At 44.1% G+C, this 21,513-nt stretch overlaps 1 protein-coding gene across 1 annotated transcript in view; it reads left to right on the top strand.

Annotated features, from left to right (window-relative positions):
• CYYR1 (cysteine and tyrosine rich 1) overlaps nt 1–17,899 on the top strand; it is a 90,435-nt gene extending 72,536 nt beyond the window's left edge. Inside the window, exons 4-5 of the mRNA XM_059724339.1 lie at nt 13,173–13,330; nt 17,763–17,899. Coding sequence (XP_059580322.1) covers nt 13,173–13,330; nt 17,763–17,899 — 295 coding nt within the window. The remainder of the gene's footprint in view (nt 1–13,172; nt 13,331–17,762) is intronic.
• The last annotated feature ends 3,614 nt before the right edge of the window (nt 17,900–21,513 follow it).

The following is a 21,513-nucleotide window of genomic DNA, read 5'->3' as shown; positions in this document are numbered from 1 at the left end:
TGCTGCATCATCCTCCTACCACCAGTTGTCCTCCCCCTCCACCCTAGTCACAAAACTAGATGGTGAGCTTTTTAGGGCAGGGATATTCTTAATACTTTGTGCAGTGGCATTCTTGAAAGGGGCACAAACAATAATGTTATCTTCTATGAAACTTGGGGTCTCTTTTGTTTTCCTGCAGTTGTCCAGACCTCATCAGACCCAGTCTTGGGCAAACTGGACAGAAAGTCCAAGAACTGACTGGTCTAGCCTTCAACCTAATCCAGCCTTTATGTCCTGGAGGTGTTCCATTTCAAAAAAGTCAGAGAGGGTGCAGGGGATACTCGCCCTGATGTTTCTGATGTGTGCTCTTTCTGTTGGTAGATGAGTTCATTTCCCGGCACAATCCAAAAGTTTTCAAAAGCACCTAATCAATCTTCTGTTTTTATAAGAAACAAATGAAAATAATGGCCTTTATAGATGTGTGCTAAACAAACTCAGTGGGGCTTCCTGATCTCTCTTTGTAGGTCCTGTTTTAATGGAACAGAGAAGAGGATTTTTTCCCATTGTTCTGTGGAGGGGAAAGGGTTAATATTCAGGGAGGGTATACAGGAGCCACACATAACCTTTGCAGTATAGTTCTGACTCCCTTGGGCTTGCTGTTATGTGGCCACAGGAGGGAATTCTGGAGCAGGATGAAGGATGTATCATGTCACAGATCCTTTGCTACTTCCTAGGGTATGTCCAGATGAGCGTGTATGTGCAATTTGTAGCACCATGGACCACACGTACTTGCATCCCAGGTGCTGGCCCCAGCCTCTCCTACTCCACCCAGGGTAACTTGCCATGCACCAGAGCATGCATGCAGGGACGTTCCCCAGGGACAATTAGCAGCACCACAAATATGTGCCCCACTGCCCTTTGTTCCCCGGGGAATGCAGGTTCCAGCTCATGGGGACATGCCCTGTAAACCTACAGATTTCTTTAGCGCAGCTTACTCAAAGCACTCTGCAGCATTATTTCCCCCTGTAGAGTTCTCCAGTGCCAAGCCAATCTACTCTGGCTGGGTGCCAAGAAGAGGCATGTGCAGATTTGCATAAAGGAAGTAAGCACACTGTGTTCCTATTTCTCTAAAGATAAATTGTCTAAAAAGCCCATCTAAGGATTATACTGAAATCAGAACAAGCTATAATTATGTATCCCTTTATGTTGCAATGTATATGATTCCCATTCAGGTTCTTTAAGAATGGCATAGCTATACTTCACTGGATCTGCAGTCTTGTAACAAGCTGTGGGATGCAACCCAGTGTTCATGGGCTGGAAATAACAAAAGGCTTTCTTTTTAACCCTCTGTTGTGTTAAGCCTGTCCTGAGCTGTCAAAGACAGCGTGCAATATGGACTGTTTGCCAGCAGCAGAAAGGCGAATGAAGGTCAGGACATGCAGCATGTAGCCAAAAGGCAGTATTGGTGTCTTTTTCATAGTGCATGTGCTTCTCAAGGCACTTTGTTGGCTGAGCTATTAAAAATAACTAAACTTGTGAGTATCAAAGGAGGGGAGAGGAGGATCAAACATTAGCAACATATTTAAATACATGATTCTATATGAATAAAACATAATTAATGGAGGGTGAGAAGCTTTTATAATTCAAATGTGACTTTTCTAAGTGCTTTAAAATTGACATGCTTCCTCCACGTGCCTTGAAATTTGTATTACCTCCTCAGGTTGCAGTGAAGGATGGTGATCCAGGTGTGGACATCTGGGCACTCTTTTGCTGCCCCACCCTTTATCCATGAAAGACAGCATTTCTTAGAGTTTGGCTATATTAAAAATTAATTTGGATTTAAGTAGAGGCTTCTGCCAACCGAAAAGTGCATAGCTTGGACTCACAGCACTGCTTGGGGCATTGCAGACACTTGATGTTTCTCTCAGCAAGTGTATGGCACCCATAACTCCTTTGGGGAAACATTTTAAAACCCTGTTAAGACAAGAGTTACTTATTTGGTATAATAATGATGAAACACTTGCATGCCAACCTGCTTTGTTATATCCAAATCCCCCATGCAGGATAATCCTAAAAAGGAGATTTCTGAGGAAGGGAGGGCCCAGTATTCATCCCTCACTGCACGAGAGGCCTGGAGAAGTGTGAAGCATGCATATTCATCTCAGTGTGATGCTCTCAGCTGAAAGAGAGGTATAATCTGTTCCATTCCCCTGAGTACATAAATGCTTGAGGGTCTGTGATGATCATGCAATAGGCATGCACATTTCAGCTCTTCCCCCTGGTCTGTGCTTGATTCACGTTCAGAGTGTGCTTGTTCCAAGGCTTTCTACAAAGATGTACAGGGCTCCCCCATCCTGTGAAAACGGGATGGCTGGCAAGCCTCTTAAGTAATCCCTCTGTACATAGTGTAAGCAGATCCAAAATTTTGAAAAAAGGGGAGTGCAGGAACAGTGACTGGCACTGCACCCCCTGCTCCCAGCCTCTCCACCACCTTGGGGTGGGAAGACCAGTCACACAAACAGCAGCTGGGGACTTTTTAAAGCTCTTGAATCAGATAAGAATCCTCCACCCCTCCTGCTCTTGGCACCGCCTTCCTTCACTGCCATGCTCAGTAGGTCCTCCCCTCCTTTTCCATTTCTCCCTCTCCACCCCCCCCCCCCCCCCACCGCCTCCACTTCTGCCTCTGGGCACATGAAAAGGAGACTTACCAGCCACCACCCCTGTCCCAGCTACTCCTACACCACTCCACCCAGGTCTTGGGGAGGTGGGAACAGCAGCAGCAGTGGTGGCAGTTTCCTCCTTCCTGCACTTGCTCTGGACCTGGTGGGGAGGGGGACCCCCCTGCCTACCGCTGCCAGGGTCCCCAGATGAGCCTAGCTCCCTGCAGAGCCTCTCCCCGCAGCTTCAGATGAAGAAATGCAGGAGTGGTTCTGGGGCCTCCCTCGCTTTTGGGTCAGCAGGTGACAGCAGGAGGAGTGGGAAAGTTTCCCCTTCTTGCACCCAGACATACAAATAGAGTGGTGGGGGGATGCTGAGCACAGAAGGGATGTGGAATTCTTATCTGCCTCAGGGACTTAAAAAACTCCCTGGCTGCTGTTCCCACAGTGTGGTCCAGAATTCAAGGCACCCAGGTGTGCAAGGCTGCGGGGAACTGGAACCACCAAGCTACATTGTGGAAAGGGGGCACAGCCATGCCACTGCATCCCTTCTGGATCTGCCTCTAACACATATGTGTTACAGAGAAGAATAGTTTGCCTGACTTCAGGCTGACATGGCTGAAGGCAGGGTAGCCAATCTGAAGCACCTGCACCTTTTAAACTAATTTGGAGATGTCAGACAGCATCTGACAAAGTGAGCTGTTGCTTATGAAAGCATATGCATCTGCTTCAGCAGGGGCCAACCTTTTGGGCAGTTGTACTATAAATAGCCCTGCACCCTTCCCCAAGTGCCACTCCAGTTCCCTTGCCACACCTGACCTGCTGCTCAGGTTTCTGCTCCCTACCTGCTCTGCTGCTCTGCTTTCCACTCCCTCCCATATTTGCTGCAGTGCTGCTTCCCCCTCCCTAATCTGTTGAAGGCCTCATGTACTTGAGGCACCTGTGCCATAGGTTGGCTATCCCTGACTCCATCTGTAGTATGTATTACAGGTAGTTTGACATATGAGTGTTTAGGGTATGATGAACTGTGCTTGGACTATTCTACAGTTTTGCCCATGTACTTTCAACAACCCCAATGCAGCTCTTCTAACAGCATCCCACCCCAACCCCTACCTGCAACAGTTCCTGCTAGCTTGCCTAATGTCTGAGGGAGATGGTGTAACTATGCTGCCAGAAAAACCCTTATGTGACTATATCCTGCATTTCCACTAGGGGACTCTGCTGTCACAGCTCTGCTAACATGGCTACAGCCTCCTAATCTGGGACAAGCCCTAAAACAGTGATTCTGAACCTTTTTAAACCCAAGGTACCCCTCCTTTGATGCAAGTACACTTCATAGCTTTTGTTAATTGAACAGCACCTCATTTAAAAAACTAATGTATCTATTAGAAGACTCACCTTCTTGCAGAGGGGTCAGGCAGTGGGGGTGGGCCAGGCATTCATGAGCCTGAGCCTATACTTACCTCCTCACATCTGCTTATCTTTTCACATTTTATGGCATCCTTCAAAAGGTCTTGCAGCACACCAAGGTGCCCCAACATCCAGGCTGAAAACCACTACCCTAGGTGAACTAAACTCCTTTTGTAACTTTTTCAGTATTTCAAATTTTCCTAAAAGGGGAGGTAGATGTTGCACAGTAACTGGGATTAATATCAAGCAACCATAATCAGGTGGATGTGAATGCATGTTGGAGTTTGACATCTCTTCCCTACCCAGAAGTATGCACAAAAAAGCTGGTAAAATGGGCAATATCTCAAAAACCTCTTGATCAAGTGACCCATAATTTGGATCACTGACTTTACTGCAGTTTACATGATTCACCGCACATTTCAAGGCAATGCAATTAAGTGTGTGGACTTGAGAGCATTTAGAAAATCCAACCTTTAAATAGAAAGGGGTCCTCAACCTTAATTATAGCAGAGCTGGTGCTGAAGTACACTGAGGGAACAGATGAAATTCTAAATCAGCTGTAGGTTTACTTAAATAAGGTCAACTAATGAGAAATCCACTACGTTAATAAATCATCGTTGACAACGGTGTTAAGTTTTCCAAGTGTTTGTTTTGGGAATTTTAGTTTTAAAAGAAACTCCATTTGTGGAGCACTAGCTGAGGTGGGTTGTGGCCCTGTTTCTTGGATGCTGTGTTGGGCAGAAAAACAGTAGAGGAGGGGAAGTGAAGTAAAGACATCTTTGTGCTCGCTGTATTGTCAGAGCAGGCAGGGGAGTGCATGACTGCTGTGTCATATATGGTCTGACTCATGGAAACCCCCTTATATAGAACTGGCATTTCCTGGGACAGACCACAGGTCTACATAGCCCAAGATCTTGTCTCACACAGTGACACAGTGGATGCAGAAGGGGAGGGTAAACAGGAACTGTCCAGCATTTTCCAGTCTCTGCTCCTCTCCCATGACAGGTTGCAGCATTCAGAGGCTTAGGACATTCAGATTCAGAGCTGCACCCCTTACCTACCATGTTCAATACCTACTGAGGGACACTTCCTCCATGAATTTGTCCAGTCCCCTTTTGAACTGGTTTAAATTATCAAATTATCAACTTTTGGTAATGAGTTCCATGAGTTAATTGCACACTGTGTGAAAGAACTTCATCTTGTTAGTTCACACCCTACTGTCTAATGATTTCATTTCATGTTCCCTAGTTCTAGTATTGTTAAACATAGTAAATAATAAATCGCTATTTATTTTCTCTGCACCATTTGTTATTTTGTAAACCTCTCTCATGTCTCCCCTCTATCTCCATGGATATATCCTAAGTAACATGTTATAGGTTAAAGAGGAAAGTGGGGAATCAAACACTTCCCCCATCATATGATTTTAAAATGTAAAATATAAAGAGGTATCAGGAGGAGTTTTGCCCAGGTGAAGTCTGCAAAATAATGCCCCAAAGCAATGCCAGCCCTTTTGCATTTGCTATTCTGTGAGCCAATAACTGAATTAAACCAGGGTTCTCAACCATTTTCAACTCAAGGTACCCCTCAGAAAAATGCCAGGTCTTATGTAGCAGGGCACTGTTTGTGCCTGCCACTTTAAGACCTGAGCCAAGCAGCCAGCAGGTGCTTGATTGTGGCAGCCATCTTAAATCCCTTGGCTGCCTATATAAACAGATCAGTTCCCTGCTGGTGGGCTAGTCAGTAACATTGCCTGGCTGCAAGGCTTCATGGAAGATAAGGGAGGAGCTGTAGGGGATGGCTAGGAGGCTCCTGGCCCTGGGCATGACCTAAAACTGCACCCTGCCAGGAATGGGTGGCCTGGTGGGGCTCTCAGTGGTGCAGAAGCCCCCAGGAAATGCTAGGCCAGTTACCACCACAGTGAAAGGTGAGTTGGGGCCCCTTAACCCCAGTTCCCACAACCAGGTGGGTCACCTGCTAATAGGGCCAGATGGCAGACCCAGGAGAAAGACTGGGGCTAGAGGCTCAGAGGCCAGTCAAGAGTACCCTTGACTGGTCAATGCTGGGACCAGAACCAGAACAGTCAAAACAGCCAGGGGCCCACCATGAGGGATGCCCAGAGCTGAGGGCCTGGGGTTCCTGACTGGCCTTAGAGGTGAGGCCAGGACCTGTGTGGCCAAAGATCCCAGAGGGACCATGCCCAAGAGGGGAAATAGTTTCAGGGTGCTAGGCAGCCTGAATGAGGGTGAGGTAGGCCATCTGAGGGGAGGGATCCAGTTGGGGTCTGAACTGGAGGATTCTAGGGCCCAGTGCGAGGCCGGTGAGATTAACATCAGTGGATGCCATGTGCGAGGCATGGGCTGTGATATAGGGAAGGAATAGAGCCACAGATAGTGCCCCCTGACATCGGGGCAAGAAAACAGGCAGCCTCCCGCCTAATTAAGATAATTAATTAGAGAACAAAAAGGCATGACAGGAAAGAACGTGGGTAATTGGTCCAGAAATAGGTGGGCAGGTCAAAGGCAAATTGGCCCTGAGAAGCCCCCCTCTTCCCCCCCCCCATTACATCTTAGTTTTCACTTCATATTTGACTACAGAACAATATCGGAGCAATTCTTCTGTCCCAAAGAATTAAGAAAGACCACAATGGGTCAAAATGTTCTTAACACTGTAGATTCTTATTTGAAATCTCTGGTTGTGAATCATGTTTGTACACCCAGCAGTGCTAACCTAGTAGTACACCTAGTTGTGTGGCACCCTGTGCCACTTGAAATGATCTCAAGGTACCCCACCATGGCATCCTGGTTGAGAATCACTGAAGTAAACACTGGCTACCAGCTAGCCAAATATTCAATTCCATGTTGGATAAGTTTTGGACTTGTATTAAGTCCAGGTTATGCTGGATTTCTATTGACCTGTTTCAGGGTTATAAGAACCATGGGCGACTGGTGCCACCTTATTCAGGGCGGGCACATGCCCCTCCAGCGAACAGGGGGAATTCTCCCATGACCAATCTTGCCAACTGGAGAGGGGTACCCCTCATGGCCGATCTCACTCATCGGCTTCTGGAAGTGGCCGCAGCACTTCTGGAAGTGGCCGCGGTGCTCCCACTCTGCGGCCAGTGCTCATAGGGGGGCACCAGTGCTCCCGCCACCCCCCCCACCTGTCGCCTAAGCAGGGAGCTCAGCCAGTCAGGGGGTGCACATGCATCCCTATGCACCCCCTATGCGTTGCCACTGATGAGAACTGTATGGTAGAAATTCTTCCAGGAAGGAGCTGTGCCCAGGGCATCCAGAAGATATGTTGATTTAATTATTCTCCCAAGCATGTTTTCACAGTGGGGCTTCTACAGCATATTCTAACCGTAAATTAAAGCGGGTCTTCATGGCAAATCCCCTGTATGAGGGCAGCAGGAGGTACATTGTCTATCTTCTGTGGGAAGCCGTCCCCCTCAAAAGCAGCTGCTCCTGCTAGGGCACCAGGGTCTGCTTTGCCTGCCCACAACCCAGTGGCATCATTCTGGCCTCTGCATGCAGAAGAAAGAATGCAACTGCTGAACCTTCACATATTAAATCCCAGTAAATCAGTGGCAGTTCTGTCTGTAGAAAAGACCAAGCAGAATCAGGCCTGATTAGCAGTAAAAAGAGTCATGTTGTTAAAACAGCATTATGCTGGACCAGAAGATGAAAATGCAAAGAAAGATTTTGTATAGTTTACAGGGAATATTAAAAAAAACAACCCTTTAGCTCTTTTTGAACATAATAAAGAAAATGCTTAAAGAACATTTATTAGTTCTAGTAGCAGGATACCAAAATGTGTGTCACATGGTTTGTTATTGGTGGATTTCCAGAAATTCAAAGCCAGCAAATCAGTGATGCCAACAACGCGTAACAAATTCACTAAAGAACTAAAAATGTACAGGAAATTGGAACAGATGATCAGATCAGGAAAATCAGAAGAGTGACAGAAATTGTGGAAATGGCACCTCCTTCTTGCACTGAAATAGTACCAAAAATGAGAAAAGATCCACTAGGAAAACAGGCCTTGACATATCTTTGAGCAACAGTGCTGCTTGCCTACTTTTCCATATCATGACATTGTGTTTTCTTTCTGCAGATGTACGTGGTAGCCCAGTACAAAAGGGTCTTTATGACTGCATCTGAGCTAGCAGGATTGAACCACATTAATTTAATCAATTTATAAATTGATGGTTTGTGTCACAAGATAAGATGGTCTTTTGAATATTTCCAGGTGTAGCAAAAACATTGGGTTTCAGATTCACCTATGCTATTTTGTCGGCACCCCAGGTCCAGGAAATAAGTCCAAGTTCTTGTGGTACAAGTATGTGATTCAAATCAAGGTCTGCTGAGAATACACAGGCAGCCTACATTCAAGAAAAGATTTAAAGCCATCGGAAGGGCTGTGTAGTGCTCAAGCAGACAGATCTGGCTTAGCTTATAAGCACAGGATCTAGGGTGTGTGACTTTTCAGGGAACAAAAGCCGACAAGAAAGGTTGGAGCCAAGCTAGCAAATGTAGTAGCCATGTCTTTGCTGGGACTTTTCACTAAGAACCTTTCAGCTTCTCTGATCTACACCAGAAATGAAGGCTAGAAGGAAGCTCTTGTGGTGCCTTTTGAGCTTTGTGCTAATAAACCAGACCTCCAAGAAAGGCTTTCAAGTATAAAGCAAAACCCTGGGTAGAGTTGTTGAAGAACTCAAGGGTGAACAAGAGTCCAAAATCAGACTGGCAAAGTCCCTTCTGTGAAGTGGTACAAAAACTATTGGTCAGGTTTAAATTTTCTAGCTCATGACAAATTGGGAGCTGTTTCATACATGCACTTACTCTTAAGAAAACTTATCCTGTGGATGATTAAGCATTTGCATGCTTCAGGGTGCATCTACATATGCATTTGATGTGGGACCAGTTTAGTTGCAAGTTGCAGGTGTTTACATGTGCAGGGGTGTGGCTGCAGATTTGCTGCTCTTAGTACCAAACTGCTGCCATGTACTGCAGCCCTGCAATAGGCCCCTGCTGCTACCAGGGGAAGCTCAAGGCTCTAGCTACAGCTGCCAGCAGCCATCTTAAAAAGCCAGCCCTGCTATCCGCTCTTTGACCAGCCACTTCCCTGGCCAGAAGCAACATGCACAGTGCAGGGGCAGCATGTGACACCACTCTCCTCCCTGCCTGTGCCTCCCTGTGCCATGGCTGCTCCAGCCCCTGCCCCTGCTCCTGGCAGTGATGACAAGTGCCCCAAGCTTCTGCTGGCTGCCGCGCTGGTCCTGCTGGCCTGCCACACCAACAGCCATCTTGGCCCTTCTGGCTCCCCCATATTCAGCAACTGCCTGCCCAGCTGCCATGTGCCATTCCAGAGCCACCATCACCATGCACCTGCTGCCTGGACCCCCTCCGACTGGCTGGACCCTGGCAGGGATGCTAAAAATGGGCTGCTGGATGCCACCGACAGGGCTGCCCTCACCTTCCTGGGACTCCAGCCGCAGTGCCTCTGGACCTGCCGGGCCAGTCAGGACTGGTGGCTGCATGTCGTCCAGCACCCCTGGCATGATGAGCAGTGGCTGGAGGCATTCAGGATGATCCATGCCACATTCCAGGATCTCCTGCAGCAGCTGTGGCCATACCTGGATTGGCAGGACACTGGTATGTGGCCGCCCCTCCCTGCAGATACCTGGCTGGCCCTCACCCTGCTTGAGCTGGCCATACCTGCCAGCCTGTGTTAGAGGGGCCACCTCTTTGGTGTGGTCAAGGCCACCATTGGGGAGGCTTTCCTGGAGGTGTGCACAACACCCTGGTGGTGGCGGTGAGGTTCCATGCCTTGGGATTCCCCCAGTAGATTGGGGCCCCGGACAGGACCCACATCCCCATCACCTGCCCACCTATAGTGACTGGCCCTACTGCAGCTGGAGGGGTTTTCACTTCATGGTGCTCCAGGCATCATGGACTACTGTGAGGCATTCACACACATGACTGCCAGCTGGGTGGGCAGCACCCACGATGCCCATGTCTTCAGGAGCTCCACCCTGCCAACCCTGGTGCAGAGTGGTTGCTTTGCACCAGGGATGCTGGACCTGCAGCTGGGTGCTGTGGTGGTCCTGCCCCTCCTCATCAGGGACCCTGCCTACCCATTCCTGCCCTGGCTTATGCAGCCCTATGCAATCCAGCTGGACTCCCACCAGGCCCCCTTTAACTGGTGCCTGGGCTGGATCCATACCCTAGTGGAGTGTGCCTTCAGCCACCTCAAGGGGTGCTGACACACCCTCACTGCCCACCTCTAGTTCACCAAGGACAACCTCCCCCAGGTCATCATCACAGCCCATGTGCTGCATTACATCTGCAAGGCCGAAAGGGAGTTGTTTCACAAAGCCTGGGTGGAGAAGGCACAGAGGGAGGAGGGCAACTGGCAGCAGGAGCACATGCTGCAGCAGCAGTAACAGCAGCAGCCACCCTCCACTGGGGCCCCAGGAGAGCTGCACACCCACTGACCAGAGCCAGGGCACCAAGTGCAGGAGGCGCTGGCTGAAAGAAGCTGTTTGTGCAAGCTCACAACATTTGTGGCCTTTCTGCCATTTGTGTAGCTATATAGAGGTTAATTCTATTGCTTTTCTGATCTTCCCTCTACCTCTCCTCTGTTCTAACCCATGTAGAGTGGTTAAAAAGACCCTCCAACTCATGTGTGGTGCACTAAAGTTCAGAGATAACTTGGACCACTGCTGTATTGGCAGTCTTCTGTGCAGTCCAACGGAAGGTCTGAAGGGATGAGGAGACCCTTGTGCCAGCAAAATGTTAATCAGTAAATGGGTCTGTTGTTCTTTCCAGGGTGGCAGTAATTACAGGAGGAAACTTGCCTTTCTGGATACTTGATTTTTACTGTGAGATGGTCTCTTAAAATTTCACTGTAAAGTGTGTGTGTGTGTGTGTGTGTGTGTGTGTATTTCTCCCCTCTTTACTTATCTGTATACTTATTTTCCATTTCTATATGTCCCTTCATACATATATCCTTTTTTCCCGTTGTAAAGGACATTACATAATGTTTTTCTTTAAATTGTTCTATTTCAAAGTTCTGTTTTCAAATCCTCCTTGTTGCTATGTGATTCTGCTGTGTAGTGTCTATGTCTACCTTTGCCTTACAATGCCCTTTGGCCTTAAAGACAGTTTTCTTGAAAACCCCTGCAGTGGTGATAGCAAAAAAAATATTTTTATCCTCTTAGTTGTTGAGTGAATTTCATGTTAGATATAGCAGCATGTTGTAATATAAAATGCAGGGAAATTCTTTACTGGATATTTAACTTCGGGGTTTTCTCAATAGGACAAATGATAAAGAGTTGTCCATGTCATGAGAAAATATATATATTGAGGAGCGAATATAGATAGATCTATATCTATATATGTGTGTGTGTGTGTGTGTGTGTAAATATGTAGAGCTGGGAGACTGCAGCTGGTGTAATCACCCAGCCACAAGGTATCCAATGCACTTCCACGGCCAAGAGCGTGCAGAGTTGTGGTGTCCCAGCCAAGGGATGCATGGGGCGTCCCTGAAGCTGGGAGCCCCGTCAGCAATGGGAACTTCTAGCTGTAGGAACTTACTTCTTGCTGGTGTAGGAGGAACCCAGGATCAGGCTTTTCCTACACCAGCAATAAAACGTGATGGGATCTGATTTGCAGTCCCACAGTCACACCTCCTGCTATGTACATGTGGCATGTCAGGAGACATGATTATGTGGATCGCACATTAGATCCCATGATGCCTTTACCTGCATGTGTAGAGGGGGCCTAACACAGCAGATTGTCTTTGTGCACTTACAGTGTAGACTATAATGATTATACTGCATACATTTGCCAAGACTGAAAAAAATGGAAGCCTAAAAATGAGCTCCTAAATGGTCTGATTTTGTAGAAATGATGAACTTCCACTGGGGTCAGTAAAAACAACTAGGCAATCAACATTTTGAAAACCAAATTAGTTACTTAGCCTGGCATTTGGATAGGAAATCAAGACATATTTTAAACTCTATTTATATTAATAGTATTCAGGGTCTAAAATGTTATTGTATTCTTTGCCCTGTAAGTGCTCCCTAGGGTAGTTTATTTGTTCTTTATCAATCTATCAAGTTAGAAAGTATAAAATAGGTATTGAAATGTCCAGAAATGTATTACCTACAATTCTTGTCTGGAGGTACTGTGATAAACAGAATAAGAATACTTCTGACTGATCACTGAGCTGTTTTTCTATTCTTTAAATAAATAGAGTATAATTAATAGATTATTGATACCATCTCATGCACCATTCATACTTCACTGATGCTTGCGCAGAACAACAACACTAGCACCTACCTTAAGGGGTACTTTCTGTCTTCTGCATGCTCAAGTCCCCAAGTTTACTTAAGAGAAGACTTAATAAGGAAAGTTAATAAGCAAGTGGCTTTCATTCTAAATATGTTGTTATACAGTTGTGGAACACAGTTCACTTTGGGAAAGAGGTAACTTGGATACGTTGTTTATCTACAACAGTATTTAAAACCTTGTTTAACATGCAAAATATGCATATGGATTTGGATTGCAATGCAGTAAAGGACACGTGAAAGAATGACTGAATCTAATTTGTTTCCTGTTCTTCTTGGTACAAAAGATTCTTCTAAAACTGGACAGGTACACATTGCTGCATGTTAGTAAAATATAGTGACCTAAAAATATAGTGATGACAAAAACATGCAGGTGGAAATATACGGGTACTTTGGAATGCTTGTGGAATACATCACCAAAGAGACTTGACCTTTTTCTAAAGATAAAAGTATAGTGATACATTAAGGAAACAAAATTTGGGAGAAGGAAAAAAATCCATTCTAGATAATATTTTAGAAAATAACTCAGTGCAGTGGAACAAGAGTATTTAAGACACAGAAAACCAAGAGACTATTCTGGCTCCATGGTCTGAGTAACTTTGTCTTTTTTGTGTCTGTTTAGCTGCTGCTATGGGTCAATATATGTTGTATTTCCAATAAGCAATACACATTCTTACAAGTCGTAACAAAGAAAAAATACAGAGGAAAGAATTACTTTTTTTTAAACTCTTTGGTGGAAACTGATTGGCTACATGTTTCCTTTCCCGTTACAGAGGCACAGTAATAGCAGGGATTGTGTTTGGTATAGTATTTATAATGGTAGTGATTGCCAGGATTGCCATCTGCATCTGCATGTGCATGAAGAACAACCATGGGACTCAAGTGGGAGTCATCAGAACTACCCAAATTAACACCATCAGCAGATATCCTGGTGAGGCTGCTCAATTGCCACCTTGTAAGATTACAATGTTTTCTCTGGGGAAGGCTTTTTAATATAGCTATATTGGTTCATCATTATGATTTTGTAATTAGTAAAATAAAACTGTGATGATTCAACACAATTCCCAGTAAAAATAATGATATATCTATTTGCTACAATAACTATACCATGTAGCAACCCCCAAGTTAGCCATATATGAATGAGGTATGGGAAGCAATGTAGATGAGCTAGCACAGGGCTCTGGCCAGGCTAATTCAAACTGTCAAGAAGCAGGGTAAATGAGCCTAGGATAGGCTAGCAGGGCAGTACTGTTTAAAGCACCAAAGTCAGCTCATTGTACCGTGAAGACATGCTTCCAAACCTACTCCTATAAAAGCTATCCTCCAATCAACTATTTGAGAATTTTGTAAGGGAATAATCAAGAAGTGGGTGGGATTAAAGAAGGTCTGTGGTTAGGTGAGGGAATTAACAACCTAATAATAGCAGCATCTCTCAACTAATCTAGCACACTACCAAAGACATTAACCTATTACAAATGGGGTTGAGACTGGAAAATGTGAATGTTTGGTTGTTCAGCAGTACTTCTAATTTCTGTAGCAAATTGTGCACTGTAGTTTAACAGCTGACCAGGAAGACCATTTCTAAAGAATAATGATCATGGCAGCAGGCCATACAAGACATTCAGCAGGATGTAAATGTCCTGTTTTGTAAATATCCTGTTAAGGGCCTGGCTTCTGCGAGTAGTCTTTAAAAACAGAGTTAAAAGAAAATAAATAACTGATATTTATCTAGCAGATTGGCTGGAGTTCTGCAAACACAGTCATGGCTAGGTAAAATGCTCCTGTGAAATAGAAACAGTAGAAACTTCTGATTGATTCAAAGCCCTGATTTTATAAGGCATTGTGTGCCACCTGCAAGGTGCTGGGAAAAGAGTGCTCCTTGATGTGTAGCAGAGAGAGGCCCTTCTGCTGAGAGCTCTCTGAATATGATTCTTTGCTACTGTTGTTGTTGATTATTTGTATTCCTATAACATGAGACATTTCCTGTCCCAAGATGTTTACAGATTTCCCTCGATTTATGCTGTACATGTGTTCCCGGAGAATGGCGTATAAATTGAATTTGCATAAAGTGAAGCGACTTTACAATGTAACAAATGGGAATAGGTTCCCATGGCAGTGAGGGAGGGAGGCTGGGACTAGTGAAGGGGGTGGGGGAGGGGTGCCACTCCCGGAGCTGCAAAAGGCGGCAAAGCAGAGGGAACAGAGCAGCACTCACCCCAGTCCTGCCTGCAGTGACCCCGGGAGCGGCTGGCACCAGCTGCCTGAAGCTGCTGGGCTGCACCATGCTCTGCCAGTCCCCACTCACCTCTGCTCCTGGCCTGCGCCATGCCCTGGTGCAGGCACCTGGTGTCGGCTGCTCCCAGGGCCACTGCAGCTCGGGCTCAAGTGAGTGCTGTAACCCATGCCACCCAGGGCTTTGCTTGTCTGTACTCACCCCAGCCCATGCTGAAGCGACCCCAGGAGCAGTTGACACCAACCACCTGCACCATGGCATAGCACAGTCCAGGAGCTGTGGTGAGCCCAGGCGTGGGGGGACAGGCAGAGCACAGTGCAGCCCAGCAGCTGCAGGCAGCTGGCACTGGCCACTCCTGGGACCGCTGCAGCCAGGGCTGGGGTGATTGGCACTACAGCCCTTTCCGCTTCCCCCACAGACTTAGCTGCTTGGGTGGGGGAGGCATCTATGCTGATCACATAAGAGTGAATTTACCTCGCATATAACAAATTATGGGTCTAAATATGCTCATTGCATAAGAGCGAATTTGCATATAAAGAACCCGTATAAATTGAGGGAAACCTGTACAGGCTAAAAATACCATCTTATTCATTAATCAGTTGTATAACCATGCTACTTTTATAATATAACTAGCAATTACCGTATTTACTCAATTTTAAGAGGAAGTCCCCATCCCCAGTCTCCCAGTTCATCATGGGGAAAATTAAGCCTCATCTTACAATTGAGTATCATGACTGGGAGCTGTGAGAAATGGCTGAGCAGCAAGCCCAGTTGGGGCAGGGACAGGATCAGCAGCAAGAAGAAGCAGCTCTGCCTGGATTCCCTCCCCGGAACCTTTTCCATCTCCCCTCCCCTTCCTTGCTGGCAGGGAGCCAGGCAGGGAAGTAGGAATCTCCAGTCTGCCCCATGCTTTACAAAGCAACAGACTTGAGGGAAGGGGGAGAAGGGAAGGGAGCAGGGCAGGAAAGAAGAAATCTGAGTGGTGCCGAGCCAGGTTCCCAGTACAGCTGCTTCCAGCAGCATGGGACAGAAGCAGCTCTTGGGCTCCAGCTGTGCCTGGATCAGTGGGGAAAGCAACAAGAGGAGGAGGTGAATGGTAGTCACCAGGGAGGCAAAAGATGAGGGGCAGGATGTCTGCTCCCCCACACCTGATTTCCCCCTGCCTGCCCCCGCTTTCCCCACCTACCCCTTTCATGTCTGTTTTTCCCATTGCCTGGCTGCCTCTCTGCTGTTTTCCTGCTGCAGCAGTGGGGCGGGGGCCAAGTGTAAGATGCTCCACCAAGGATTATATTTTAAACAAGAGAAATTGTAACATGAAATTAATTGTTATAAGTCTGTCATAATAATAATTAATTATTTGTGTATTGTTTAATTGTTTTGATAATTAAATGTTAGAATTTCCCATGTCTAGAATCTAATGACTGGGGAGTTGTCTTAAATTCAGTCATCTTAGGTTCAGGTAAATATGGTAGTAGTGTAATACCAGCCTACCGTCTGCTCCAACTTTAAAGTAATTGAAATTAATGTGCTAATGATTTTCAGTTACATCTTTCACAAACTTCAAGGAGTAAAATCAACGGTGCTTTATTAGAACAACCTCCCTCTTGCCCTCAGGATTCCCCTAAAGAGATTGTCCACCAGGTAGGGCAATATGTTGCTCAAAAATAATACAAATCCAGACAATATGTTTTTCTGGCAGTCTTCCCATTTAAGTACAGAGTTTGCATTTGTATATGCATCCTTATTGCAGTCATCAGCTTCTTAATGTATCTTGCTTCACCCTGACCCTCTTGCATTCCAGAGACAATAAACCTAGCTGTAATCATCCCCTCATTATGGCAACATTGCTTTGACTAATTTGGAGAGAGAGGTAATGAAAACAAACTATAGGGTTCATTGGGATTCTGAGCCATGAATTACTAAAGAGCTTCCTTAGTATCTAACAATCACTGGAAGCTGTACAAACAAGAACAAAATGAAGGCTCTGGGGCTCTAGCCTCCCAAAGCTGTTCTTACCGTGACTCATCTGCTGGCCACCTAGTTTCAGCAAGAGGCACTTTAGTTCTGCATTTTATCCATCCCCACTTTAAATATCTATGGAGGGAAGGAGCAGTCTTTAGAGGATGGGGTAGATTCTGAAACACTATTTCCCCATGTCTAGATAGGGACAGTTTTTGATATGGGTGGCAAGCTGAGGAAAACTTTCCTTTCATCCTTAACTCTAGCTCTGAGCAGATTTTGGATAAGAGGTGTATATACTTGGATCTGAATCTCCTTTCCCCAACAAGAAAATGCATCAGTTTCTGTCCTCTCAAAGAGGCTTTCTGCATCTAGTCCTCTAAGGGCTTATCTGCCTACACATGATGCTACATCGCTGTAGCAATGTGCTCCGATGATGTAGTATCTGCAGGCACCTACGCATGACCAGCAGATACCAGATACGTCACCATAGTGATGTGCTTCCCTGGTATAGCGTGCAGCTACATTGAAGTAGCTGCTAAAAATAACCTTGCGCCACGTGTACAGTGCAGCATGGGCTGTTACTTCCTTCTGAAAGGAAGTACTACATCATGGTACAGTAACAACATTGCCATAGCAACTTGTGTAGACACTCCCAAGTGACCCCACTTGATGTTCCATTGAGAGCACTAAATGCAGACAGGTGGGGTATTTCCATAATAAGATGTGAGGCTGGAAAGAACTAAAGATAGGTCATAGAGTGTATTCTTCTTTGAGTTTGCAAAGGGACTAGTATGGTTCACCCTTGATCTCAGTTGGGGCCTTCAGGTTTTAGCATGATATACATAAGAGTAAGAACAGATTAATCATTGGTGGATTAGACTTTGTTCAAACAGGATAACCAGAATTTAGAATTGATTTTAAAATATTGTTTTGTAAACTTTTCTAATAGAACTTTAAAAATGTTAACTAGCTCTATCAATTAGTATATTTCCTCAGCTATATTTTCCAAACCCTGTTGTTTCTACTGTTTTTCATCCTGTTCTTACTTAGGTTAAGTCTTAAAAAATACTCGAGGACAGACTTCAGGCTTCGTCCCTCACATAACCCAAATCATATCTGGGGGTTAATTCACATTTCTCAAACTAGCGAGCTTCTGTTTCCATTTCAGTGGCTTCTCCACCTTATAGTTATGAATGTGAGATGGAATATCCAGCTGACTTACCTCCACCTTACACTCCAGTTCCACAGACTTCACTACAGTATCCATCACCCCCTCCTAATCCAGGATATTCAAGAAAATATTAACTGACTTTAAATGGATACAGATAATCTGTTGAATCAGCCAGTATACTAGGAACAAATATTTTTGGCTCAGGAGGAAATAGGATGGGGCCCACATCAACAGACACAGCCATGTACTGATGTAACTGAGAACAGTTACCATGGCTCAGGATGACTTCTAAAGGATGAAGAAAATTATGGCCTATTTAAGGCCACTGTTTCACAATTAATTTAGGACATGATAAAAGAAACAATTATTTGGACTTGCATCTGACCAAAAAATGCTTAGCCTTATCCAAAATTCTGCTGTCTTTATTTAGCAACCTGTTAAAACAAATTGAAATAATGTTTACTTATGAATTTCTGTTCCAAAATAAGAGTATAAGATGTTCTGTCTATTATGAATAGATAGGATCTGATTGCTGTATTATAAGGAGAAATTTTGTTAAAAGCACTTAGCAACCAAAATATGACTTCTATAACAGCTACCATTGACTAAATCACAGAATAGTTCAAGTGCCTACATTTAGGGAGATCCAAGACTTGCATATAGCCTAAAAGATATGCATATGGAATATTTTTATACGTAGATTTCACTACAATTTATAGATTAATATTTTATGTGGATTTAAAAACTGTATTCACTGAGCATATTGTGTGCTGGGTTTTATTCTCTCCCCCTCCCCCTTTTTTTCTTTTTGGTTACCAGGTAATTCTTTCACTTTGAGACTAAATTCGAATTCAACAAAATTTAAAAAAAAAAGAAGTGTTGGAGGGAAAAGTACCAACCAATTATTAGAGCTTGAAAGATTTCTCCAACAATTCTGTTGATAACTAAACTGTCTGAAGATGATCTTTTTTTTAATCATGCATTTCTGGAAAAGATAATAGCCAACCTAAAGCAAAATACAAGTGGAGATACCATGAACATTGGGCTTATTTGTTAACGATCTCTTGGGAATTTTAAAAAAGTAAATTATAAATTATATTTGGTGCACTCATGTCACAAATTGTTCTAGAACATTTCATTTCTCCTACATAAAGCCTTTAAAATGCCTACTGGCATACTTCTTATAGCAACACTAATTCAGCAACAAGGCAAATTCCAAAATATTGGACATTTATACACGTGCTCCAGGCGGTGGAGGGGGTGCTCTAATTAAAGCGCCAGGAGCGTCACGTGTATCAGCGTCCCCATGCTGAAAAAGGGCAGTGGGAGCACTTTAAAGTTCATTTAACAGACGATTTAGTTAAAGTGCCCTTGCCGCCATTTTTTAGCACAGAGACACTGATACACATGATGCTGGACTCTGCTGAAGCATAGTAATTACCGCACTCCAGCAGACTCAGTTAATCAAGTCTGCTCCTACAGTGCATCAGAGCAGCCTCAATGCACATGTATAGGTGCCCAGTGTATCCATTTTACTCATTGTCTTATAAGAAGACTAGAGTTTTTCCCAGCTTTACATATAGGTTGCAAGATGAATGAAATTTATGTCAGCAAGAAAGATGAGAGAGTGATTCTTATTAATGACTTAACCGTTATTGGGCTCCTTAGACTAAGGAAGGAAGGAAGTAGATCGGAGTTGGATTTGCCCTCCAACTTAAAAACTATACCCAGAAGCAAAATAAGCGTGTGTGTGTGTCTACTAGCAGAAGGACCCATTCTTTGCCCAGATTATTATTTTTGTAATTGCAGTGTTTGTTTATTTTCAAATAACTTAGTACAACATATTTAGGTCAAAAATATTGTTTATTTTTAAAGAACATATTTAATAGTTAATATTTAACATGGAGCAACATTTCAAATGACATCCCAATTAATGACCTTTATTATAGAACTTCTTTGTAAATAATGTTCATGATGTTTCCTGTTGGTGCCAGTATATACAACCCTTTTCGACTACTAACTCTGGAGCAAGCCACATATAACTGTCCATGTGAAAAGCATTGCTCCCTTAAGTAGTGACTGGAAGCCCCAAAAAGGATCAAGTGAAAAATAACCCACCTATAATTTTCTTCAGGTGGTATTCAGTGATTTTGGAAAGTTTAGAGTAGACACAACTAGCTATTCTCCAGTTATAAGCAAACATACATACAGTCAGACAGACAGACACTTCATTTTATAATAATGACAGTTGAACTGAATTCACTGCATCCAGAATGAAATGGTACCAGTTTGTTATCTGAGAAGCGAAGTAATCCTAGTCACTGGAAGCCCCCAAAGAGTCAAGTGAAATATAACCCACCTATAATTTTCAGTGATTTTGGAAGGTTTAGAGTAGATAGGACCAGCCATTCTCAGGTTATACATGAACATACAGACAGAGAGACAGATGCTTCATTTTATATGTATGTATGTATATATGTACAGGATGTGGTCCCAATCTCCTCTTTCAGACTTGTTCTTCAGGCATTAATCATGAATGTCTTTCATCAAAGAGTGCTAGGGAAAAAAAGTACCAGGACAAAAGAAAATGTAAATTTACTGTTATGGAAAATAACAGCTATTCTGTGGCCTTTTTATGGTTTCCTTGATTATTTGTATGTTCAACAACTTATGTAAAGGTGGAAAATTACAAGACATAGGATTCACAATGCTGTGGAAACAGGCTTTTTTTATCCATATAAACTCCTGCTTAGCCATGATGCCTAAGAATCATAATTACGTTTTTCTCTGAGCTGGACACTTTCATATGCAGTCCTGTGTTTAGTAAAAAGAAAGTTGTCTTTCCCATGATGTGATTCAGACCCTAGATCAGACTCTCTTTGACTTCAGTGAGCTTTGACTCATGCCTTAGACAGATTTCAGGGACTCAGACACTGATTCAGTAAGAAACTTCAGCATTTTGTAATTAAAAAAACGTAATTGATCTCATGAGTTTGAAAGTACTTACATGCTTACAGGTATTCATAGAGTTAAGTCCATGGTGAACACAAGGCTTTGTTAGCTACCTTCCACTATGCTTTGTAGTTTTATTTGTCCCTTCCAAGTTAGGTAGACGTAGCTTACTGAAAAGCCCATGCAAGAGCATAAAAGGCCACTGCTCTCTGCCGAATGCTTAGTGCTTTTAGCCAAATTTAGAACCGTGCAAAATTCCTCACAATTTTTAACCCAATAGAAGGCTTTGGGCAATCCCCCAGAATTTGTTTATAGCTAGTCTCTTAGAGTCTTTTATGCGGTGCAGATTTCATTATAATTCTCTTTTTTTGTAGCTCAAAGAACACGAAGTCAGAGGTGTTTTTATTTTGAAAGGTAACTCTTTGAAATAAGTATTTTGAAGGAAGTAACATTAGCCATTAAAGTGGCCACTCACTAGAGACAGCTATTCCTGGATTGGAATCCTACCACCAAGTATATTTTTTGTTCTGATTATAGTCTTCTGGCTTCCTCCACTCAGAGCCATCTGTTGGGATTATGGGGCAGCTGCCAGTACGCCAGTTTGTGCTGGTGATCAGCATGAATAACGCAGCAAGCATCATCTTATCTGCAGGAACCCCCTTCCTTACAACAGAATACCACAGGGGGACTATATGGCTTTTGCAGTAGATTGCATCTAATAACACTTCAAAGGCAAAGTAAGGCATGAATGAAATGTGGTTTTTTTCCTTTCTACCATTCTTGGATTTCTTTTTTT

This window comes from Alligator mississippiensis, chromosome 1 (assembly GCF_030867095.1).
Source record: "Alligator mississippiensis isolate rAllMis1 chromosome 1, rAllMis1, whole genome shotgun sequence".
In the NCBI taxonomy this organism is placed as follows: domain Eukaryota; kingdom Metazoa; phylum Chordata; order Crocodylia; family Alligatoridae; genus Alligator; species Alligator mississippiensis.
Note: the sequence above shows the minus strand (reverse complement) of the source record. Positions and strands in the feature narration are given on the sequence as shown.